Below are 26,466 nucleotides of genomic sequence, written 5' to 3'. Positions count from 1 at the left end.
GTTGAGAAAACTGGACAGTCACATGCCAAAGAATGAAACTTGACTACTACCTTATACTACACACAAAAATTAACTCAAAGTGAATTACAGACTTGAATGTAAGACCTGAAACCATAAAACTCCTAGAAGAAAAGACAGACAGCAAGCTCCATGACACACGTCTTGGAGATGACTTTCTAAATCTGACCCCTCCCAAAGGCAACAAAAGCAAAGACTACATCAAACTAACATGCAAAGGGTATCATCAACAAAATGAAAAGACAACCTACTGAATAGGAATAAATATTTGCAAATCTGATAAAGGGCTAATATCCAAAATATATAAAAGAACTCATAACAACTGAATAGCAAAAAAACCCCCCAAATTATCTGATTATAAAATGGGCAGAATATCTTTATTATGTCCATTTCCCCCAAAAAGGATATAATGAAAATGGCTAACATGAAAAGATGCTATCTACATCACTGACCATCAGGGAAATATAAACCAGAACCACAATGAGATATCGTCTCAGACCCATTAGAATGGCTACTATCAAAAGGACAAGAAATAACTGTTGGCAAGAAGGAAAGGGGAGAAAAGGAAATCCTTGTACACTGTTGGTAGTATATAAATTGGTCAGTTACTATAGAAAACAATGTAGGGGTTCATCAAAAAATTAAAAATAGAACTACCATATAAGGTTCAGCAATTTCCCTTCCAGGTATTTATCCAAATAAATTGAGAACACTAACTCAAAAAGATATCTGCATCCCTATATTCACTGCAGCATTATTTACAATAGCTATGGCAGGAAAATGACTTAAGTATCCAATGATGAATGAACGAATGAATAAATGAATGAAAATATTATTTGGCTATCAAACAGGTGAAATCTTCCCATCTGCGACAACATGGATAGGCCTCATGGACATTGTGCTAAATGAAACAAATTAGAGAAAGACAAATACTTTATGATCACTTTTATATGTGGGGTCTAAACCAACTAACTAACCAAACAAGAAAAAAACCTCAAGTTTCCAAATTCATAGATATGGAGGACAGATTGGTGGTTATCAGAGTTTGGGGTTAAAGGGGAGGTAGGAGGAAAATTTAAAAAAAGGAAAAATATATACATACGTAATGTAACAATTTAATGATTCAAAGTGGCCTAACATAAACAGTTTCTTATAAGCAAATTTTTCTTTTAAACTAAAATGAAAAAAATTATCAAGAGAATGTTATGTGTGAAGAAATAAGATACACTTAGGTATGATACCTAAGATACACTTAGGTATTATAAACACATAATTATGTGTTTATAAAGTCATAAATTAGTGAAAAATATAGAAAGGGGGAGAATGGATAGATCTGACTGGATCTTAGGAAACTTTAGCTGAAAGATAAGTGAGACAAAATATCAACTGTTATACTGACAGGCATATTTTAACAGAATAACGACTGTGTTTGATAAAGACATCATCAATCACTAACAAAAATATATCTGAGAGGTTAAATGACATGCCCTATATTACAGTTTAGTGAAGAAGTCGAGCATTTATAAGTTTTCCCATCACTACACAGTCATCTCTGACTCAGATGAGTCAGTATTCCTGAAAGTGCACTCTTTGAACAAGCTGCTGCAGGAGCAGCAGCAGCAGCAGCACCAGTGATTATGTTTGAAATGTGCATTCGTGAGTACCAACCTAACCAACTTAATTAGACTCTGGAAATGAGGCCCAGGAAACACTATTTAAACAAGCTTTCCAGGTGACTTTTTAATGCACATTCAAGTATTTACTGAATTAAGGGACCATCCTTGGCAAAAACAAAAGCCTTGGCTTATTTTCTTATTTCCCACTTTACTAGCATTGTGATTTATTTGAGGTGGGAACTAAAAATAACGGTAAGAATAGAAAATACTTAGCTTTGTACATATGAAGGCTGTCCAGAAGAAGTCCAGCCATTGTTAATAACAAGAATGGTTTGCCCAACATTGATGTAACCTGGCAGCCAAGGAAAGCGGACTGGAATGCACATGGATGGACAATGATGACTTCACTGTACTAGTCAGTGGGGGCAGTAGATGCCTTGTGTGAGCATGTGTAGTGTAAGGCCGTCACATTCGAAATGACTGTGCGAGCAGAGCAATAAATACGCATCAAATTTTGTGTTAAGTTTGAACATTCCTCCATGGAAACTATTCAGATGATTCCAAAGATCAAGCTATGGGCAAATGGTGATTGACAGCTTCATTACAACAACGCTCCTGTTCATGCAAAAAACTCTCATGCAGAGTTTTTTGGCGAAACATCAAATCACACAGGTGACTCAGTCCCCCATAGCCTAGATTTGGCACCTTGTGATTTCTGGCTTTTCCCAAAACTAAAGTCACCTTTGAAAGGGAAGAGAATTCAGATCATCGATGAGATTCAGGAAAATACAGTGGGATGGCTGATGGCGATTGGGAGAACTGTGTGAGGTCCCAAGGCACCTACTTTGAAGGGGACTGAGGCGTCATTGTCCTGTGTACAATATTTCTTGTATCTTCTTCAAAAATTGTCTCTATTTTTCATATTACATGGCTAGATACCTTCTGGACAGACCTCATATATGTTGTGTGTGTGTGCACACATCTAAGTTTTCAGAAGAGACAGGTGAAGAAAGAGCACATATGGCTAGAATGAAGATTTTCCTAGTTAGATGCCACATATGTGACAAGGCCTTCAAGAGGTTAGAAAATGTCAATTTAAAAAAAATGGAAGCCTTTATAGTCTGGAACATTAAAAAATTTGAAGCAAAATCAATATTGTTCGATAGCACCAGCAATTAACAATGATGAGGATATTAACAAAATTAGGATGCTCTAGTTAGTGCTTACCAAGCCCTTTACATGGATTATGTCATATATTCTTCACAACAACCCTATGAAGTAGTTATTATATTTGCACACTTTTAGATAAAGTATCTGAAACAGGAGAAGTACTATATTTTGCTGAGTATAGTGCACTCCCAGGTATACTGTGTACCCATGTTTCTGGTTCAAATTTTCAGGAAAAAAATCTTTTGTTTTAATTTTTTAATTCATTTTTATATTTGTTTAGTTTCTTGTTTTTTTGTACTATAAAGGAATTTTATCATTTTTTTGAACATATTATGGTACAAGAAATTTCATGTGACAAATATAAAACACAAGAACAGATACAAGATATATTTCAAGTAGTACCCATGTATAATGTGCACCTAACTGTGCCCTCAAAAATTTGGACAAAAAAAGCACATGTTATACATGGCAAAATATGGTAACTGTCAGTCTGATTCCTGAATATACACTTTTATTTACATTATGCTTGCTGCTTCTCAGATACAAAAGTTTTGGTAGAATGAGTAAAATCCAGCCAGCCAAAACCAAACAAGGCAGAATGTAACAGTATAGCCACCAGACAGCTGCCCAAATATAAACATTTTTTTGTTATTTAAAATGTTAATAATAGCATGAGTGAAACACAAATTTCTTGAAAGACACAAAAACCAAAGTTCTGAATGGTCTTAAACCTATTTTAAAAGTTGAATTTGTCGTTAAAAGCCTTCCAGCAAATAAAACTCTGGGTTTTCTTACACCTAACATTACAGAAAATACCAATTATACACATTTTACTCCAGAAAACAGAAGTAAATACCTTCCAAATCATTTTAAGAGAATAGAACGATTCTCTACCAAAGACTAAATAAACGGAGCCAATTTAAGATGGAACTGGAGCTGCCATTCAGAGGAACTGAATTGCCTTGCAGGTATTATGCCTCATTTGGAATGTTAAAACTGGGCAAAATAACCTCTGGACTGTTCCAAACAACTATTGGAAAAGAAAACAAGAAAGCAGGTATTATGGCTACAGGAACTGAAAATTAAAAACATTGTTTAGAGTTAGCATTGTTACGTTAGCTTATCTGCACCAATAGAAATGCCTCCTTCTACTGATGTAATTGTTCCCCTTCCCTTTCCCATAAATAACTTTTGTCTCCTAATTGCAACACTGTTTGGATTTCTGCCTGAATCAGTGCTTCCAAAATAGCTATTTTTCTTTCATCTAAGATAATGCTTGTTGACTCTCACTTTGGTTATATTTTTGGTTTTATTTTTAGGTTAGCACAACTCACAGATCCAAATCTCACAAGAACATGGATGAAGAAATCCTCAATAAAAAATCAGTAAGTTGAATCCACATGTCCAACAAAGGACTTGTATCCAAAATATGTAAAAACTGAAAGTTCAGAAAATAGCAAACAAAAGACTAGAACAGACACATCCAAGAGGATATGCAGAAGATAGACAAGTGCACAAAAGGATGTGCAATATTGTTAATGATTAGGAAAATGAATACTGACATCATGAAATACTACTACATACGTAATAGAATGGCTAAAATAAAGAGTGATAATACCAAGTGCTAATGAAGATGCAAAACAATCTGAATAGTCCAGTGAATTACAAGATATGTTCCAAGGCTCACTGCTAACCCAGCAGGGAACAGCTTGACAATTTCTTATAAAGTTACTCACACACAATATGACATAACAATCCCACTCCTAGTTATGTGCCCTAAATAAATGCAAATCTATGTTCACACAAAAATCTATTCACAATTGCTCAACACAATGCACAACCCAAACGTCCACAAATGGGTATATGAATAAATAAACGATGGTGTGTTCACACAGCAGAATACTACTCAATAGAAAGGAACATATTACAAATACATGCAATGATGTGGACAAATCTGAAGAGCCTTAAGCTGAATGAAAGAAACCAGTTTCAAAAAGTTACATAGTAATAATTACTATGTTCCATTTATATGACATTCTCAAATAAACAATATTATAGCAATGGAGAACACATCAACTGTTTCCAGGAGCTGGGCAGTGGGGTGGGGAGGGTAAGAGTTAATCTCCATCTCTTCTGAGTTTCTTTTCTCTTATGTAAATACTTAATTTCTACAAAGGGAGAAATGAGGGGAAGTAAGAAAACAAGGAAATTTTGGGAATGATGCAACTGCATGACAGCTAGATTTTGGTAGTGCTTACATGAATCTATACATGGTTGCAAGTCATTATAAAAAGGGGGGTGTTCTTTTACTATATTCTAATTAAAATATATTTATGTTTTCAAATTGTTTTTTAAAATATTTAATAGGACTACTAAAATCAGAAGGCAAAATATAAAGAATTTTAAATAGTCAAGGGCGGAGTATGGTATGGAAGATAGTGCATGCTAAACATAGACTGGAATCTATTATTATGTAAACTTCTTAATTCCCTCCCCTTTTAACTGAGATAAGTTGTTGTTAGAAAACATTTAAAAGAAAATCTTAATGATTACCACAGGCAACAGACATTCATCAGCAGGTCACAACAATTTTTATCAAATATTTTTGAAAACTCTTAACTTATACATTACTTATAAAACTGGCAAAGTATTGATAGTAAGCAATATATATGTATATATATGTACACACACACACACACATACATAGCATATTTAGTGATGTGATTAGCTGTTGAACTTTAAAAATTCTAGTTGATTTCTCCAAACCAATTTGGATTATAACAGCTATGCCTAAAATCTGGTCTCTCTGAATTTCACCAGCTAAGAATTTGACTTCTGGATTTTTCATGTGCTAGAGAAAAAAATCATGTCTGGTATACCAATGGCTTCCTAAAAAACTGTTTAATTACCAAGGTATTTTCTAAACACTGCTATAGACGCAACATTCCCCAACATCCATTGTTCCTAGCTAACATTTTTAATTTCAAAAATTACTTAATCGCATTTCTAAACCCAAGGAAGAAAAAAGGTCATATGAGAGGTCCTAGAATGAATTTCTGAAAATAACAAAACATATTTTCTCTCTAACACATATGGAATTATACTTTATTTACCCCCGGGAATATTATAGGTTTTTTTTTCCTTCCCTGGAAGAACCCAGTGAATTATGAGATACATTCCTAGGTCCACTGCTGAATCTTCTGCATTAACCATCTTCTTCCATATGATATTATTTGAAATCAAATCCTTCTAAATTGGACTCAGATTCAACAAAGAGTTGTTAAGTAGCAGGTAGGAATGAGCAGCCAGACAGGAAATAACGACAGGACCCTCAACATTAAAATCTAACAAAGAACTTAATACAGGAGGTTAGAAGCAAAAGGAAGCCATGTCTAACCAATTAACTCAGCAGTCCTGAATTTGGTTTGATAAGACTGCCAGGTGTCCCAAGCATTAGGAGCAAAAACAGTGCAGGGGAGGGGAGAGTCCTTGAGACTGGGCTGAGAAAAGGGGCTTCTGTAACAATCTTACTAAGATTACTGAGTATGGGATTGCACAGGAGAAAGAGGGAGCCTATGAGGGGGGAAGAGGGCCTCTGTAACAATTTCACTAAGACAAAGAACCTTTACTGTGAAAGAAAGCCTTTGTAACTGTATATTATTTACAAGAGGAGAAGGAGGGGGCACCTAAAAGCTGACTGAGGTATATAACCCCTGAACCGCAATAGTCAAGGTACTTAGATTACCTAAGTACCCACCAGTGGCCTTGGCTCAAGTGTATAGTAAGACCTTATTAACAAGCTTAGTAACAACTTCTATGAGTGTCTGCTTGCAGCTTTGTGCTCTGTGTTTCATAAATAAACTTGCTATCTCATTTCCACTATACATCTTTGTCTCTCACTTGAATTCGTGTCTTGCGGGCAAGACAAGAACCAAGACAGGGGAGAGAGCCTGTTACTTTTATTGAATTTCTGAACTGCAATTCTAGATTGGGGGTGGGGGTGCCTTGGTTTTGTTGGGAAGATGGCTAGATGGGAGATTAACTTTTATTCATGTTAGTTACCAGCAGCTGACAGGTGTACCTCCTAACAGTTGGACCAAGAAGTATAGTTTTGAAAAGTTAACCTATTAATTAGAGCTTAATGTATTAACCTTGGCTAAAAACTGAAAGAGTTGTATTTTTTTCTTTTCTTTCTCTTGGATCTAAACATTATTTTGTATAACATACACAAAAGAGAAACAGCATAAAAACTATGTTCCATTATATTGTGCTTATAAAAGAGTAGATACCACAAGTGACTATAAAAGTCAAGGATATACAAAACGCATGGGTTTTAAAAGACTATTTATTTTTAGAGAGAGGGGAAGGGAGGGAGAAAGAGAGTGAGAGAAACATCAATGTGTGGTTGCTTCTTGCACGTCCCCTACTGGGGACCTGGCCTGCAACCCAGGCATGTGCCCTGGCTGAGAATCAAACCAGCAACCCTTTGGTCCACAGGCCAGCACTCAATCCACTGAGCCATACCAGCCAGGGCACATGAAATACATTTTTTAAAATTCCAAAAATGCTTCTGAAAAAATGTCTAGTGAATTTAGCTGTCATCATTCAGGGAGTAATTGCAAGAATGTAACTTGCTCAAGAAACTTCTGAATATTCAATAACAATAGTAGACAGCAAGAAGAGATAACTACCCAGTTATCACAAAGGTGCTAGCTAACACTAAGAAAATACCAATGTTAAATAATGTGACATTAAATTAATATTCCATTTCTTCTCATAAACAACTTAATTTGTTTAAAGATTTCCAATGGTTATCTCTGGAAGTAATGAATAATTCATTTTTCCATGCAAAAATTCTAGTAGGGCTATTTAAGCACTGTTGCAGTTCCCCCATAAGCTATTGTCTCTTTAAAATCAAGTTAAGCAATTCTGGGGTAAACAGAAGATTCTAATTACTTGAGTTCTAATTAAGATATGATCATATCTACCATTTTTGTTTGTTTATAACTGTTTGAACCAACTCATTAGTTTCAAGATCCAAAATCAAATTGTTCTAGTTTAGACTTTATAAAAATAAAGTGAATGGCTGATTTTTTTGGGTGCTTCTTCTATGGCTAAACATATTTAACTTCACTTTAAATTATCATAAAACAACTATACAAATTGTGCCTGAGGAGGGCTGTAACTGTTTAATACAAATTTTCATGGCAAAAAAACTTCTTTCTATATACTCTACCAAAACTGTTAACTTCAAAAGTTCTCTCTTTTGACCTAGCAATTTTATAACTAGATATTTACATAATAGAAATAATGCATATGTTCATAAAAAAATTGCACAAGATTTCATAGCAGCCTTACCCCAAATGTACATCAAGAAAAAAATGGCTAAGTAAACTGGGGTACTGATACAAGTAATGCCATTCACAAATCTCAAAAACATGCTGAGGCCCTGGTCAGGAAGCTCAGTTGGTTAGAGCATCATTTTGATAAACCAAGGTTACGGGTTCAATCCCTGGTAATGGCACATACATGAATCAACCAGTGAATGCATAAATAAGTGGAACAATAAATCAATGTCTGTCTCTTCCTAAAAATCAAGTAGAAGAAAAAAAAGAAACATAACATACTGAGTGGAAAGGAACCAGACATACACAAAACCATATATTGTATGAGTCCATTGATATGACATCCCAAACGAGGGAAAACTAATCTATGGTGAGAAAGAATATGGTTTGGAAAAGGGTGTGGGGATTGATCAGAAAGAGGAATGAGGGAACTTTCTGAGGTGACAGAAAATTTTCGTCTTAGAGTAAATGGTGTGGTTGCACAGGTTTATATAATTCTGAAAATCCATTGACCTGAACATTTAAGATGTGTGCACTGTATAGCAGGCAAATTATATCTTAACTTAAAAAATGCAAAACAACTCTCTCAAATATAAGATAGTATATCTTATTTCTTATTACGTATAAATGTTTATTAATTAAAAAACTTGGTAACCATGCTAATTAAGGAATTAAATATTGTTAGCTTGTTTTCTAATAAACAATTATTCACAAGCCTTTTAACATTAATTTTTATTGCTAAAAATTCACAAAGTGTATTTATCCAACACTTGATTTTCTAATGAAAAACACAGTAAAAAAATTAAAGGTAAAATGTTAAAGAAACAAAATATAGGACCTTATGACTTTCGGCCAAGATGGAGGTGTAAGATAGACATGCTGTGCTTCATTGCACAACCAAAAGAAAGACAACAAATTAAAAAAAAGAAAAAGAAAAGAAGTGACAGAAAATCAAACTGTGTAGAGTCTGACAACCAAGGAGTTAAAAAAGAAACATTCATCGAGACAGGTAGGAGGGGCAGAGACGGGCAGCTGGAGATGACAGGACATGCAACAAGGCAATGGACTGGGCAGGCAAGGCAATGGATGGTGGTTTAGGCTGTCCCACATCTGTATGCGGATAAACCAGGAGAAACTACTGGGGAGCCAGACAGACTGCACAATCCAAGGTTTCAGTGAAGGAAACTAAAGCCTCAAAAACCTCTGGCTATAAAATCCTGTGGGGGTTGAGGCAGCAGGAGAAACTCCCAGCCTCACAGAACAGTTCACTAGAGAGACCCATGGGATCTTAGAACATATACAAACCCACCCACCCAGGAATCGTCACCAGAAGGGCCCAATTTGCTTGTGGGTGGCGGGGGAAGTGACTGAAAGTGGGGTGAGAGCTGAGCAAGTCCCACAGTTCCCTCTCTGACCCCTCCTCCACATATAGCACCACAAAGCAGTGAAATGGGCCCCCCTGCCCTGGTCCCATTTCACTGCTCTCTCCCCAGGTCTCTCCCCAGAGATTTAGAATACCTAAAGCTCTGCCCCTTACAACACAACATTTGCACCAAGATAAAGAAATACGCCCCAAATGAAAGAATTGATCAAAACTCCAAAAAAAAAAAGAAGTGATGAGGGGATAGCCAATCTATCAGATGAACAGTTCAAAACACTGGTAATTAGGATGCTCACAGAAATGGCTGAGTATGGATGCAAAACAGAGGAAGAAGTGAAGGCTATGTGTAGTGAAACAAAGGAAAATGTACAGGGAACCAACAGTGAAGGGGAGGAAACTGGGATTCAAATCAATGGTTTGAACCAGAAGGGAGAAAAAAATACTCAACTGGAACAGAAGAAACAAGAATTCAAAAAAATGAGGAGAGGCTTAGGAACCTATGGAACAACTTTAAATGTTCCAACATCTGAATTATAGAGGTGGCAGAAGGAGAAAGGCAAGAGCAAGAAATTGAGAAAATGAATTTGAAAAAATAATGAAGGAAAATTTCCCCAACCTGGCAAAGGAACTAAGACTTCCAGGAAGTCCAGGAAGCTCAGAGTCCCAAAGAAATTGGACCCAAGGAGAAACATGCTAAGACACATCATAATTAAATTACCCAGGATTAAAATAAAGAGAGAACCTTCAAAGCAGCAAGAGAAAAGGAGTTAACTTACAAAGGAGGTCCCATAAGACTATCAGCTGATTTCTCAAAAGTAACTTTAAGGCAGGAAGGGCCTAGAAAGAAGTATTCAAAGTCACGAAAGAGAAGATCTACATTCAAGATTATTCTATTTAGCAAGACTATCATTTAGAATGGAAGGGCAGATAAAGAGCTTTCCAAATAAGGTAAAGTTAGGGATTCATCATCACCAAGCCCTTATTATATGAAATGTTAAAGGGACTTATAGGAAAAGAAGATCAAAACTATTAACAGTAAAATGACAACAAACTTACAACTATCAACAACTAAACCTAAAAAACAAAAACAAACTAAGCAAACAGAACAGGAATGGAATCACAGAAATGGACATCACATGGAGGGTTATGGGGGGGTTGGAGAATGGGGAAAAGGTACAGAGAATAAGAAGCGTAAATGGTAGGCACAAAATAGACAGGGGGAGGTTAAGAATAGTATTGGAAAAGGAGAAGCCAAAGAACTTATACGTATGACCCATGGATGTAAACTAAGGAGGGGGGTGGAACACTGGGTGCAGGGTAGAGGGGGATAAAGGGGAGAAAAAAATGGGACAACTGTAATAGCATAATCAATAAAATACACTTAAAAAATTATGGACCTTAGACTTTCGTTCTGAATTACAGTAAGTAGTATGTTGGCATAAATCTTCCTTTGTAGAACATTTGCCTTGGTCTCCTTAAAAAATATTGGGACATTTTTTGCTTAAATTGAGGACTCTGGTCAGATAATGTTTTTACTCTACTTACCATTTCCTTTATCAGTGTACAATTTATAAGAAGGAAATTTCAGGCTTACACTGAATAAACTGAAGCTGACCATTCCATAAGTCATCTTCCTAAGAAATCTCACAGTAATGACATTTGTACATTTTGAACTCTTACAGAGTTTTTATCAACTAGCTTCTGTTTGCTGGGAAGATTTAGCTGATCATTGAAGTATGATGTTCTATGGAAGACTGCAGACCAAGTAAGCAATATAATGCATGAGTAAAAAAATCCTTACACTTCAGCTCTAAATCACTGAACTAAACTACAAAATTTGAGGTAAAAACGCTATTTTATGTTTTATTAAAATACAGCTGAAAGAGTAACACAACACAAAATTCCTGTAAATATATTATAATTGTATTTATCATTTTATAGGCAAATATGTTAAAATTTGTTTTCAGAACATTGTATTAAAATTTCCTATCAAATTAACTTTTTAAAAAAATTGGCTAAATTTCCATCCCCTCAGCTTCTAAAATCCTCAATGTCTAGGACTGGGAAGGAAAAAAAAATGAAGAGGGAAAAGAAAAAGAAATCAGAAGGGGAAAGAGACTTTTCCTATATACTGCTATATTTAAGTGCTTAGAATCAATCATGCCTGGCAAATAGAAGGTTCTCAAATATTTGTTGAATAAATAAACATTCAATCTCCCTGGGATCCCTGTTGTCTCTGCCCTAAACTCCTCACTTAGTACATAGCTACCATGCCTTTAATAAATTTATAAGAATAAACTCTCATTTATTTAGAACAATCAGGGATGTAGTATTTCAATGAAATGAATATTCTAAGAGTTATTGCTAATGCAATTTTATATGCAGGCTGCAATTTTATATGTAGGCTGTTGATATATTCAAAATCACAAAACACTTATGCTAATATAAAGCATGATCTCTTGGAGCCAGTCAGATTGGGTTGGATTTTCATCTCCACTATTCATTAGCTATGTGAACTTGGGTTAATAATAATAGTATTATTATCAATAATAATATTAGCAATAAAATAGTAGACAATAGGTATACTTGCATTAGTATCATTCTAGTATTCTTCCAAACAGCTCTAAAGTAGACATTTTCACATTACATGTTAGTATTTTGGTGCCCTATAGTGAGTGGTACAAGGTGGCTTATGCCCACCCATTTGTGTTGCTGCAGTGCATTCACTTCCCACACACCAAACTTCTTTCTCCACACTTGGAAAGCTCACCTCAAAACCTAGTAATAGCAACACAGGAGAAAAACTAGATTCCTAGCTGCACAGTGGCAATGTGCAGTTAAAAATCTGGGTTTTTATTTAAGCCAACACAAATACCCAGTGTGCAAGTTTTAATTTTTTAACTTCTATATGCCTGTTTTTAATAGGTAAACTAAAGGAGATGAAATATATCATTATTTCTTAACTTTCTAAAACCTTTGCCTTTTGTTAGATAAAATCTTATCTACAATTACTCTGAGAGAGAAAACAGAGATCCAGAAGGGGGATTTGAATTAAGAAGTCCAAGGTTTTTCAGAGCTGCTTTCCAGAAGATAGCATGGGACCCAAAGAAATCCCTGAGTAAAGTCATCTACCCACACTGCTCTTATTACCCCCACACAATAGTTCTCAATCTATAATACCTCCTATGGATTGCATCCTCTCTCAAGATCAATCAAGATCCATTTTTCTGACTATAACTTACCTATTAGAAATCTCTATTACAATGCTTCAAAGATACCTAAGAGACACTTCTCACCTAAACCAACATTCCCTTCTGTTATTGATAATATTGGCACCACCTAGAAATCATTCCACACCTTTCCCCCTTCCCAGTCAGTCACATGAATAATGTCTGTCTGTCTCTCTTGCACAAATCCAATTCCCTTTTCTTTGATTCCACTCCATTCAGAATCGGTGATTTTGTTCCTAGGTTGTGACAACAGCTGTCCTGCCGGTAGTCACACCTTTCTCTAAAGTTCATTTTCCAGCCCTCGCAGGGTGGCTCATTGTTTGGAACATCTGTCCCATACAGCATAAGGTTTCAGGTTCAATCCCCAGTCAGGGCACACACGTAGGTATGATCCCCAGTTGGGAGCATACAGGAGGCAACCAATTCACGTTTCTGACGTCGATGTTTCTCTCTCCCAACTTCCTCCCTCCCTTCTTCTCTCTCTCTAAAATCAATAAAACATATCCTCGGGCAAGGATTAAAATTCATTTTCCACCCTGTCACTGGACTGATGTTTTTCTATTTAAATTCTAATTTTTTCCCTGTGTAAAATCACCTAATGGTCTCCTATTGCCAACAAGATGAAGTCCCAAGTCATTAGTATGACATGTAAGGATTTTCCATATCTGAAAGCTATAAAATGTAATTGTTAACAACATAAACTCTTAAACAAGACTATGGATTCAGACTACAGCTCCATTGCCCACTACCTGTATTACCACAAGCAAACAAATTCAGTTTCCTCACTTGCAGTAAATGAAATAAGACATTTAGATAAATGCTAGACACAAAGTACTCAGATAATAGCTATTAACCTTTTCAATCTTTTTGCAACTTTCTAGCTCCTACAACCTATCCAATCTTCTTATTCCACATATACACAGTCCTGAAGCCTCACCACTTCCTTTAGTTTCTCCAACAAGAACTCTCGTCTTTCAGGTTAATAGATGTATGATCTGGCCATTTCTATGATCTGGCCATTTTTATGTGCACATGTATGATCTGGCCATTTTTATTTGTGGTGAAACTGTACACAGCAGCAAAATATCTTAAACTTAGCAAACTGTCAGAAGTTCATACAGAAAGGAACACTCTAAGATCAAATTATGCTAGTAAAAACTTCTTAATGTATTCTTTAGTATAGCAGTCACTAGTAAACACTTTATTTATAAAAGATTAATACTTTTGAGACCTGTGGCATAAAAACCTAAAATTAAGGGCCAATATTATGTGTGTGTTGACATCTGGGGAAAACTGGGAAAGACCTGAATGGCCTAACAGTAAGTTCCCCTTCTCACTCTGCTCCTGCAGATAAGGTTCCCCTAGCTAGACAGCCCTCTTTATCACAGGGAACAGGCACAATTCCTGCTTATCCTTGAGTAGCAGCCTTCAGGATTATTAAAACAAGACAATCACATTCTCTGGCAGGAACCAGGGATCACTATAGCCTTTTGATACTATGACGCTTGCCTTGCTTCCCAGTGGCCTCTGCTTATTCATTCTGTTCCTGAGTGCAAACCCCACATGGCCCTGCATTGCATGCTGCATTGCGTGTCCTGGACTGTTGAGCATATGTGATTAATAAACTGCTGTTCATTTACTCTACCCAGTGTCAGGTGTGTGTATTCAGCCATCCCTATAGCCCTATGGCAGGAACACCTCCCTTACCAACAGAATGAAGAGGAGGCAAACAAAACAAAATCGAACTTATAGGGAAAGCTTGAATTTAAGATATGTAATTGGGAATTAGAAGCAGTGAACTCAGATAAGCAAACAAACAAATAAATAAATGTGTATGTATGTGAGAAAGATTCTTCACAGATCTTTGTTATTTTTATTTCTGGTATAAATTTGCAGGTGTGATTATCTAGTTTTCTACCCTCCAGTGGATTTGAAGGGAAGATGGAGTAGGTTAATAATTACACTGTAAAAAGGGAAGAATCTCAGCCTACCTGACAAGGCTGCAGGAAACAATGTTCCTTTATAAGAACAAACAAGCAAACAAAAAAAAATTACAAATCAAGTCCTGAGATTCAAAAACTAAACAATCTTCTTGAAAACAGAGCTCTAAAATTCATTGTATATGAACTGTTATTTAAGAATAAGTACAAGCTTACATTAATAACCTTTTCAGATGAAAATAATTACAATTTTGAATTATAAGATGATGTAGATTAAACATTTCAAAACCTTCAGACCTACTGGCAACTCTACTGTGTGATCAAATAACAGGAAAATCTTGTGATGTGGCCAGTGGAGTGAAGATCAATTCCACAGTTTCAGGCAACCTTTATTCACTCTTCTCTATTGCTTAGCCTACAGAGAACTCCTTGCGAATTCAGAAATTAGTTTTCTAAGTAGTGAGATATAGTGTTTAATGAAGTAAATCAGAAGACCTGGAAGTGATAGACTTTGTCAAAAATGACTCTGTGCCATCCTAGTAGTTTGAGACTGTTCAACCTTCCCTGGATCAAAATTCCCACAAATATCTGAAGAATGTGGACAGAATTCAGTTGTAAATTATTAAATTTTCAGACAAGGAAAAAATAAGGATATTCATCTTTCAATATCAGATGAAATTGATTCCACTATTCTTTTTTTTTTAAATCCTCACTCAAGAATATGCTGATTTTAAAGAGAGGATGGGGTGTGAGAAACACTGATCAACTGACTCCCATACACGCCAACCTGGGGATCTAACCCGCAACCTAGGTATGTGCCCTGACCAGGGATCAAGCCTGCAACCTTTTGGTGTACAAGACTATGTATGTTCCAACCAACTGAACCACCTGACAAAGGCTGATGCCACTATTCTTAAAGAGAATTCTCCAAATCTTTTCTGTAGGAAAGATTTACCATCTTGTCCATCCAGTTCATTTTGATAAAGCTCAAAGGAAACTGTCTCCTGCTTTCTACCAAACACTACTTTCTTCTGTAAATGTCAGGAGATAATCATTTAGGCACAGAGAGGTCTCAAGACTGCAGGAAGTGGAAAAACTATTATGCTAATGCTAGGATGTTGCCTGCCACGCAGTTGTTCCTCATGTGCTACATACAGACAAGAGACAGGATGCCCCTCATACTACATAAACCATGCCTGCACCCTGAGCCTACAGACCAAAATCAGTGTCTCCAGATGATAAGCAAATTTTAATGACAGGTTGTGTGGCATCTGCACATATGTTGAACAAACATCTGAAGAAGCCAAACTTTTATCTCACTGATGGGAAGACATTAGCCACAAGACTCAGAAAGACAACTACTTGGGGCTAAATCCTGTGGAGCAGTGGGCTTTATTTTTCTTAAAAGTTCCAGCTCCTTGGTTCTTTCACTGTTGCAACAGATATAAATGGAAGATAAGGCACATTTGGTATAAGAAGCTATGATCAAAATTCTTGGTGTCATTATGGCATGAACTAATGATCCAAATATCAACAGAGTATTAGAATTGTTGCTCTTGGTCTTGGGTGATCCCCCAGAAAAATCATTTAGTACAACACATCAAGTTTTTACTATCCTGTTACCTAGATGACAGAATTTGAAAATGTGTAACCTTATCTTAAACCTACACTGCTAAGATTGAAAAACTTCTCAGGGAAGGAAAACAAAGGAAGGAGGGTCAGATGCTCAGGAACTCCAATATGTAGCTCTGCCTTGCAGTCCTTGATTCTGTCACTACCTGCATTGGTGCTGCAGAAGGCACCTTTCTCAGTAAAGCCAAGCTTCATGGTGAAATGCCACAGGTAGAAGTAATTAGAAGCCTATGTTGCCTCTTTAAAATGTGTCTATTACTGGAAAAGGTGAGCATCTGGCAGTGCTACTTCAACTTCATGACTGCTAGCTAGAACATGAAGGAACAAGAGGGTGGGAGAGTTCATTGTAGGTTGTCAGTTAATTGTTGCCACCAATTTATGTAAATTATTAGTAAAACTAATGTTACTTCAACTACCTGTGTCTATGTAGTCTCCAGATTTTTCTGATGCTTTTGCTGGGCACTGAAAATTCTCAAGATTTTTACAAACATTAAGGTAAAACTTTAGTTCTAGATATTAAAACTATCTGAAAAAAAACTGATTTTTTTTAGCAGGAAATGGGAGTCTTCACCAACAGAGCTATAAATACAGTAAGCTGACAAAAAATTTAAAAAAATTTTTAAAGCCTTGAGCAACTGAATAAAAGAGAGGAGATGAAAGTTATAAAAAGCTGTCCTGGCTAGCATGGCTCAGTGAATTGAGTGTCAGCCTGTGAACCAAAGGGTTGCCAGTTCGATTCCCAGTCAGTGCACATGCCTGGTTGCAGGCCAAGTCCCTGGTAGGCAGTGCGAGAGGCAACCACACACTGATGTTTATCTACCTCACTTTCTCCCTCCTTTCCCCTCTCTCTAAAAATAAATAAAATTTTTTAAAAATCTTAAAAAAGAGAGAGTTATAAAAAGCAGACATATACATCCCCCCAAAAAGTAGCTACCTAGAACTAAGCAGTCCTGCACTCTACAGTCGTCCAAAAGCATATTGCATGCAAAGTAAACTAAAAATATATGTAATTCATCTTAAATCAAATTTAACCAGGAATTTTAGCTGTGAACCCAGCCAACCACACCTCTAATTTCCATATGTTGGACATTATCCCACATAGTTATCTCCTCCTTGATCAAGGCAGAGACATTAAGGTCGCGATTTCCCAAATCTGGATGTCTGCTACATGCATAGGAAAGCTTTAAAAACAAAACACCCCAAGCAGATTCCTACGTCCCATTCCTGATGTACTGAATCAATCTTCAGAAGATTAAGACCTAGAAATCTGTATTTTACAAACTGTCCCGGTGATTCTGATGGGTGGCCAGGTATTATACGCACTGCCCTACAAGGGGCTGTATGCAGATGTATAATTTGAGGTATTTGGTTTTTATGAAGAAAAGAACCATAGGATTTAAGGAAATGATACTGAAAAGAGGTAGTAAGGATGGTAAAGAGCTAGCGTTCACCCACTAGAGTAAGCACTTTCCCACTTCAATAATAAGAATTATTTGATATCGTTTCCCTGTAAGTCTGTAAAAATTGCCTATGTTTTGAGAGTTACAACAGAAAAACACTTTTAAAAACTGTATCACATTTAGTTTATGATCAAATGATCACTACTGCATGTCTGTGTTATAGACTAATTTATTTTGAGTATACTTAAGAGTGGTAATCTGTTCTAGTAAGTTTTCCTTAAGAATTTTTTTCTTTATACTTATTTCAAATGATAATTAAAAACAGAGCCCATTTTACACTAGGTAATCTTCTGAAGTCAACATTAATTTTTTAAAATATGTTTTTATTGTTTTTTTAAATACTGTAAGAAACCCACAAATCCAAAGGTACTATCATTAACTGAAAAACATATATAAGCTATTATTTATCTTACATTTTTCTATTTCTTCCTCTCTTCTGAACCATTCCTCAGCCTACCAACACTAATTAAAAAAAAATGAGAAGACAGATTTTTGCTCCTCTCTGTGTAGAGGGAGAGAGGAGTTTACGAATTTACTTTTACGTAGTTTCCATTTAAACACATTTCATTAACCATCTCCTGAGAATAGGACCAATAGATAAAAAAAATATGTCCATTGCTCAGGAGAGAAATTGGGGCTGAGTTATGCACCTGACACACATCAACAAAGATATAAAAGTTGAAGCTATGGGAGTGGATCACTCCAATCACTGGGGGAAGGTGGGAGGGTTTACAGAAAGAAAAAAAGATCCCTTTCAAGCAATACTGTCTTCCTTCTGGAGCTTGGAGTGACTTCTTAGATTTTCTCACCTGGAGAGGGGTTTGAGAATGGTTCTTTTCATTTGAGCCACAATTTCATATAATTTCAAACTCACAAAAATGCTTTACTGTACAGTAAAGCAAAACTGTTTTTGGCTTAGAGGTTCTTTATGTAAAAGAGTCTGTGGGACACACTACTAGGCAAATGAATAACTTTAAAGAAAATCACTGTGCTGCTCTGGCCAGTGTAGCTCGGTTAGAGCATCCTCCCATGCCTGCCTGCCTCTTCCTCTTCCCCTCCCTCCCTCCTTCCCTCCCTCCCTCCCTCTCTCTCTCTCTCAAAAGCAATAAAAAAATGTCCTTAGATGTGGATTTTAAAGAAAAAAATTAAAAGGAACATCACTGATAATTTATTTCTTATTAACACTGTGTGGCTGAAGAACAATTTCACATGACTTAAAAAAGCAAAGACTTAATTGTACATTAATTTCTAAAATGCTTCCTACAATAAAGCACACATGAAACTATACCAGTAGAATGTAACTATTAAATGTGTTAAATATACTTTGTTCTAAAATGATCAAAATACAAATTAAATTTAGAACCCAACAGTATTTAATGTTTAGTATTTACAATTTTTATTAAAAACAAAAAGAACTACTGGTTGTACTTTTCAAAATAAGCTGTTAACAATTCAAAAACAAAGAGATATAAACCCAGAAAAGGGTCTCATCATCAAATGCTTAAGGGAGCATAAGGTCACAAGAGCATCAACTTTGGAGTCAGACAAACTTGGGATTAAATACCACCTTCGCCACTTCCTTCTTAGGTTTCCTTGGAAGAATTACTTAAAGCTTTTGCAACCTTATTTTAGTTATCTGTGAAATGGTAATAATAAAACATATCTCCAACTTACAATAAATTAATGAATGTATGGTCTAACTGAGCCAGGTGCATACAAAGTGTGGTACTACAGTTGTGAGTGAGCTAGCAAGGGCTGTTAGGAAGCAGGAGCCAAGTAATGCCTACATCAAAGGAACCTGTTTCTTCAGGCTCTTCTGCCACTGATTCTGACAGTAAGGTTGACAAAAAGTAAAAGAGGAAAAAGCAAGTTACTTCAGAAAAAAACTGTAAAGAAGCAAAACACTGGTGAAACTTCAAAACCTCTTTTATCTTCCAAGCAGAGCAGCAGCAGAGATGCTAAAATGTTTCAGACTGGGAAAATGAGGTATTTCAGTGTTTTGGGCATTAAAGGGAAAGTCCTATTTGATATTACAGAATATTGGATGGATCCAGAAGGTGAGATAAAACCAGGAAGAAAAGGTACTTCTTTAAATCTTGAGCAATGGAGCCAGCTAAGAAACAGATTTCTGACATTGATGATGCAGTAAAAAAAAATAAATAAATAAAAAATAAAATCAGAGCCATGTAAACTTTGTACTGTGCTGGTCATTTTAGTCTGTCTTTTTACATCGGCTTGTTTTCTAAACGTTGTTTTCCAAGCTACTGTGTATGATTTGGATTGTACAACAATTTGTAACAATATGTGTTTTAAAATGCGCATTAAAAATGTTTTGAATAAAGCTCACTGTGGCCCTGGGTGGCGTAGCTCAGTGGATTGAGTGCAGGCTGCGAACCAAAGTATCACAGGTTCGATTCCCAGTCAGGGCACGTGCCTGGGTTGCAGGCCATGGCCCCCAGCAACTGCACATTGGTGTTTCTCTCTCTCTCTCTTTCTCCCTCCCTTCCCTCTCTAAAAAACAAATAAATAAAATCTTTAAAAAAAAATAAAGCTCACTGTGAACGTTATTAAGGACAACTGCTTTGTGCCCACCACCCAGTGTAAAATAAAATCAAGCAATACAGTCTTAACTGTTGTGGCCTTCTTTGATCAGAACTGGTAGTATTTACGGCCTAAAGTTTATAGACCTTTTAATTTCAACTTGGCTTTCACATTCAAAAGGATGTAATATATTTGTATGTAATGAATTTACAACCTTTTGATTTGTGAAATCCACAGCTGATCTGTTTTCTTCTAAACAAATGTCCAGTGACACTTCACTTTCCCCTTTTTACCTTTACTTTCCTTTAGTAATCTGTCATGTTCATTTTACTCTTTGCTCTTTTTCTTGAATATATTATACTACAACACTAACTCTACTGTATTAAATATTAAGAGATATAGTTTGATAAACAGCATGGTTTGTATGAAAACTCTGAGGAAGTAAGTATATGTCATTCATTACCTGTAGTTCTGTGGAATAATTATTGCTTAGTCTGCAGAAAATAATGACTGGCATGTCAAATGTTTTACTTATTAGACATGCTCACTATAGGATGATGTCTATAAAATCAGATATTAAATTATACCAGGAGTTAACAAAAATTGTAAAAGCTTAAAAGAAAGAGTATGGTACTACATATGCCTTAACAGCTTCCCTTTCTTAGATCTGCAATCAATAATGAAAGTTCCAAGAGTTTAAAAGTATTAAAAGCATATTTTTGAAAATTAAAGACATGGTGGCAGAAAGAGTGACATGACATAAATATTCGTTTTAGAATGTCACCTTTAAATTCTATGTCTGATTCCATACTAAACATCCTCTTCCCAAAAGATTAAAAGAATATTTAGACAAGTGACAAGAGTGTTAGAATTCCATGGCATTAGTTACTTAAATTTAATTCAACAGTTTGGTTAGTAATCTTAAATTACTAAATATATTAATGTAATTTACATGTTTAAAAAACTGACATAAAAACAACACCAAAGTCCTTCAAATTAGAGTTCTCATTCCTTTATTCTTAAAATATTGTGTTCAACAAGCTTAAAGACATACCCCACCTTCTTCATGCAAATGCCGAGTGCCCCATTATAAGCAATCTTGTTACCTAATTTTGAAAAAAACTTTGCTACTTTAGGTCTTTACAACACTTGGCAGGTCTATATTAACTCTCCCACTGAGTACTCTCTTCAGCTAGATTTCTAGCTGAATGTGCTACTTAGTGATCACTACTTAAGAAACTTTTCAGCACTACTTAATTTTAAACGTGTGTACACCAGTATACATTTTCAGTTACCAGCTTATAGTTATTTACCAATATTACACATGTGAAAACTGCAAAGCAACTTTTTGTATAAAGGGATCTATCTGCCTACCAGATTCTGGGTTATGGGGAATCTTGTTGCTGTCCCTATTTTGTTGATTATCACTTTCAGCAAAAAAGCACAGAGAAAAAAGATTTTCAAAACGTAAGATGATTATGATCTGCACATTGACATGAAGAAGTAAATGGAACATTACATTTGGGGGCAAGAACACAGGATATAAAAACACTTGGAGCAGCCCTGGCCGGGCGGCTCTGTTGGTTGGAGCCTTTCCCCTGCACCAAAAGGTTGTGGTTGATCCCTGCTCAGGAAGCCAGAGAGGCAATGGATGGATGTTTCTCTCTTGTTGGTGTTTCTCTCTTTCCCTCCCTTCCGTTCGTTCTCTCTTTCTCAAATCAATAAACATACCCTCGGGTGAGAATAAAAGATAAATAAATAAACACCTGGAGTGGAGAGCTGCAACAGAAAGTATCCTTAGGCTTACCCTAGGCCTTTTTAAAACATCATGATGAGTTTGTTTCTAATTCCTACATGGCTGTACTGCTTTGGAACTCAAAAAAATAAGACTGTTCAATTAAGAGAAGACACTTTGAAACCTGCGACCATCTTATTTCCAGGTATCAGCTCAAAATTAGTAGGGTTCCCCAGACACGGGGGAATGGGGCCTCACCGTAGCCAAAGAAACGGCGAAAAGAGGGAACTAGTTAAACGATCAGATTTCTTATTTTAAATGCCTGAGAACTTAAGTCGTTCATTTGGTTCCAATGCTGTCAGAATTCAAGATAGAGTAAAAGGAGTTGCACAACCTCCCCTCTTCAGAAAAATTCCTGTCAGGATGATGGGGCACCACCAAATCAGCCCCAACGAGGGCTATTGCCCACCTGGGCAGGAAACTACTTCTAGGTAGGATTTTGAGTGAGGGTGTGTGAGGGTGAGGGTGTGTGTGTGTGTGTGTGTGCGCGCGCGTGCAAGCGCGCAACTCCCGCTAATAACGGGACCTACACACCTTAGAGCTAAAAACAAAAAAAAGAAAAAGAGGGAGGAAAAGAAAAGCCCCAAGTACCAGGGAAAAAAAAGCATTTTGCTTCTGGAAGGAGGAATTAGAAGGGAGAAGTGAAGGTCTGTTTGCTAACCGGGTTTTCCCCTTAACCCTCACTCCGGTTACACTCGGACCAGGCCGGCCCACTGGGCAGTGCCCCGGAGCCTTTTTCAGGCCGGGACTACACCGCAGTGCCCAGCGGGCGCGGGCCCGCGGCCCAGGCGGAGGGGCAAGGTCTGCGGCGGCGCTGCCGCCCGCCGTGCCCACGCCTGTGGCGCCGCTCCCGCTTCCTATTTTCGGAGCACACGCCCTACAAGGAGCTGAGCGAACAGGCCAGGCGGAGACCTGCCCCGGCGCGGGGCCTCGAGTGACTGACAGGGGCAAGCACTTGGGCGCAGAGAAGGAAGGGCAACGGAGGACACAGACCAATGCCCTTCCTCGGCGGCCGGACTGCGGGCTGATACGCTGGGGCTCTACTGGCTCCCGGACCAACGGGCTCCTCCACCCCCGCGGCTCTTACCTTCTCCTCATCAGACAACTGCTCCTCCAGATCCGCCATTTTCCTTCTGGCGACAAAATACGGCGGTAACGGCGGAGGCAGAAGCGGCCACCTGACTTCCCCCTTTCTGTGCGGTCTTCAACACCGCGCGCCCCCGCCAAGGGAGGGGCCAGCAGCCCAGGCCACCGCGCACGCGCCCCTGGAGCCCCGCCCACGGGGCGGAGCGCGGCAGTGCGCGTGTGCGGGGTCGGGGAGGAAGCGGGGAAGAAGGAGGAGAGAGGAGGGGAGGCGTGGGGATGGGGAGAGGGGAGGAGGAACGGGGAGAGGTGAGGAGGGGGAGGAGCAGTTGCCAGCCAATGCCTGCTGCAGGCTTGTCATCCTCCTGAGCCTGGGAGTTTTTCCCCACAACTGACCATATGGACCCAGTCAGCGACAAGTACATTCTGCGCCCTTGATTATGTTCCCATTAAACCCTGAACTCTGCCAGCTCAAGTGTGAAAAACAGTATGAATAGAATCTTTTAAAACATTGTGTTTTTTTCCCAAAAAAACTTCTAGAAAAATAATTCAGGTTTCATTACAATACACACACACAGCCTAATGTACAGTTGGAAGACTACTCTAGATATATTCATTTACTCATGAAAGAATACGTATTGGTCCTTTATTGTGTGCCAGAAAATGTGCTAGTCTCTGGGAATATACAATATTAAGCAAAAAAAAAAAAAAAACCAAACCCAAAAAACAGAGAAACCTGTTTTCAAACATACATTGATCACTTGGGGAAGGACTGTGCTAATGCAGGGAAATAGAAAGTTGAGTTAGACGTGGATCCTCTTCTGAATTAAGTACAGAACGCCCAGTAAAATTTGGATTTCAGATAAATAATGAATACATATTTTAAGTATAATTATGTCCCATGAAGCATTTGAGAGGTATTTATACTAAAAAATTATCCATTGTTTTCAAATTTTATTGGACATCCACCATTTTTATTTGCTAAATCTGCCAACCCTACTTCTGAAGCTTCAAGGTTAGCGAGAGAACCATGATGTGGTCAAAGACTTGGCTAGGAATTTGCTGACTCAGTAGGTCTAGGATGGGGCTGGAGACTCTGCATTTCTAACAAACTCCCACAAGGCCTTATAATTTACATAGGAGTTAAGACTTAAATCATCATGTTCTACATTAAAAGTAATACAGTGTTATGTGTCAATACAGATATGTATTAAAAAAGACTTGAGTAGAAAATTGACAACTTTGAACAGTAACATAACATCATCATAAATATGTCCTCAAAATGGATCTGACAGCTGCATCATGTAGATGACACATGTGAGAATGTAACAGGGAAACTTCACCCAGAAATGGGAATCGCCGAAGAAGGCACATGTGTGCATTGCTCCAGCAACCAGGAAGATGCACGCATGACAGAAAAAAAGGTGCACGAGACTGGTGCCAAAAACCAGGAAGATGACTGGATAGGAGGGACATACCCTCCCATTTATTCCCCCCCTCCCCCGAGGTGGATTATGGGAAGGGTCTTGAAAAGGCAGAGCACAGGCAGACACCTTGCTTTGTCCTTCCCCCTTCCTCTGGCTGGTGGGTCTGAAGCTGGGGGCTGTGTTTCCTGAGCTGGGAACCTAACTGGTGTGGCTGGGGATTTCCGGTATCTGCTCCATAGCTCTCTGGGACCTGCCTGTCCCAGAGCACAGCAGGTTTCATGTAGGAGGGTGGGGCGGGGTGGGCAGAGGGTCAGGCCAGTGGGCTCAGGCCAGCAAGCCCCCACCTCTTCCCAGGCGGGGAGCCGCGGTGGCTGCTGTCCACCCGTGGCCCACAGCAGTGTGGGCCAGTTGACTATAGTCCCAGTGCAACCAGTGAGGGTCAGGCTGCGGGGATCCTCCCTGAGTGCTTCGGGCCTTCCCAGGAGGACTGCAGGTGCTAGGAGTAAGGCCAGTAAGAAGGGCGCCTCAGGGAGGGGAGAGGAGATTTGGGCTGGCAGGTCCCCGGAGGCAGGTCCTGGGATGCGGTGCGGCCAGGTAATAAGCCCTGCACCCCTTCCCTGTGGGCAAAACCGTGGGAAACAGCTGCAGCAGCCACCCACCAGCAGCCTGCTCACTCCTCTGGTGGTGGGGGTAGGGGTGGCATCAAGAAATCTACTATATTTATCTGTAAGTAAATAAAATTCCATTCTCCTTTTTGCCAGACTCTACAGAGTTATTGCCTATGGGCAACAGCTGGTGGAACCCTGCTAGTTTGGTTACAGCAGTGGCACCCAATGTGGGGCCCTAGCTGCTTGTGGCAGGTCAACATCCACTGAGGAGTGGGACTATAGGGCTTCCCAGTTGCTGAGAATTTCTCTGCACGCCTGCTAGGGGCATTGGCCCTTTAAATGCACCTGGCAGGTGGAAAGGAAATGGGTCTGGGAAGGAGGAAGGATGTCCTGAGATTTAGGGCTGCAAACTGGGGTCCAGGTGACAGCTAGCTGTTTTGGGGGAGGCCATTGTTTGGGTTCACTGATTGTGAGATTGATAGAAAGCTTGCTTGTGAGTACTCTTGGGAATAATGGAGTTGTGGGTTCAAATTTGACCCATATGTTCCCAGTTTGACTGTATTCTTTGGTCATAGCCTTAGGCTTGTACATCTGGGCCGATAGGAGCTGTTCTGTGTTGGTTCCTGGCCCATTGAGTAGAATTTTAGCAGAATTTAAGTAGAATTTTAGACTCGGGTATGAATAGCCATTATCCAAGGTCCAAGGAAGAATTGGTTTATTACTGTAATACTGTGTGGGCTATGTACATTTTGGATTGTGGGTAAAGGGGGCCCATGGATGGTTCCCTAGATTACTGTACTATTATGTAACTGGAACAATATTGCCAACAGTTACATGAATGGGATGAAATCTGTCATGTCAAGGCATTCATGTCATTGCATAATAGGATTTCACCTATTAGATGAAGATCCACATGATGGTGCAGAGAAGGCAAGGGGCCTTGAAACCTCTTCCTGATAGTACACAGGAAGAGAAGGAGAATGAGGTAATAGGCCACATTAATGCCCTGAACTCAAGGGACACAAGGTTCATAGCAGGAGGACCCCCTCCATCATCACCCCTACCACAACCTACTCCTGAAATAGAGCTCAAAGAGGCAACAGCCCCACCCCTCTATGACAAAGGATGAGTCTCCCCTTGAAGATTCATCAGGGCACCCATTTTGTCCAGGGAGCCTCCCTATCTGGATCAAGGCAGTTTTCTTTGAGGCAATTTGCTTT

General features: G+C 38.3%; 1 protein-coding gene and 1 pseudogene across 1 annotated transcript in view; one reads left to right on the top strand and one right to left on the bottom strand.

Annotated features, from left to right (window-relative positions):
• The window catches only part of CAPZA2 (capping actin protein of muscle Z-line subunit alpha 2), a 61,263-nt gene extending 37,874 nt beyond the window's left edge, over positions 1-23,389 (bottom strand). Inside the window, exon 1 of the mRNA XM_028525435.2 lies at positions 23,216-23,389. Within this exon, the coding sequence (XP_028381236.1) occupies positions 23,216-23,254 (39 nt within the window). The 5' untranslated portion in view covers positions 23,255-23,389. The remainder of the gene's footprint in view (positions 1-23,215) is intronic.
• On the top strand, positions 19,488-20,117 carry LOC114507906 (annotated as a pseudogene).
• Positions 23,390-26,466: the final 3,077 nt, after the last annotated feature.

The sequence above is a fragment of the Phyllostomus discolor genome, chromosome 10, assembly GCF_004126475.2.
Source record: "Phyllostomus discolor isolate MPI-MPIP mPhyDis1 chromosome 10, mPhyDis1.pri.v3, whole genome shotgun sequence".
In the NCBI taxonomy this organism is placed as follows: domain Eukaryota; kingdom Metazoa; phylum Chordata; class Mammalia; order Chiroptera; family Phyllostomidae; genus Phyllostomus; species Phyllostomus discolor.
Note: the sequence above shows the minus strand (reverse complement) of the source record. Positions and strands in the feature narration are given on the sequence as shown.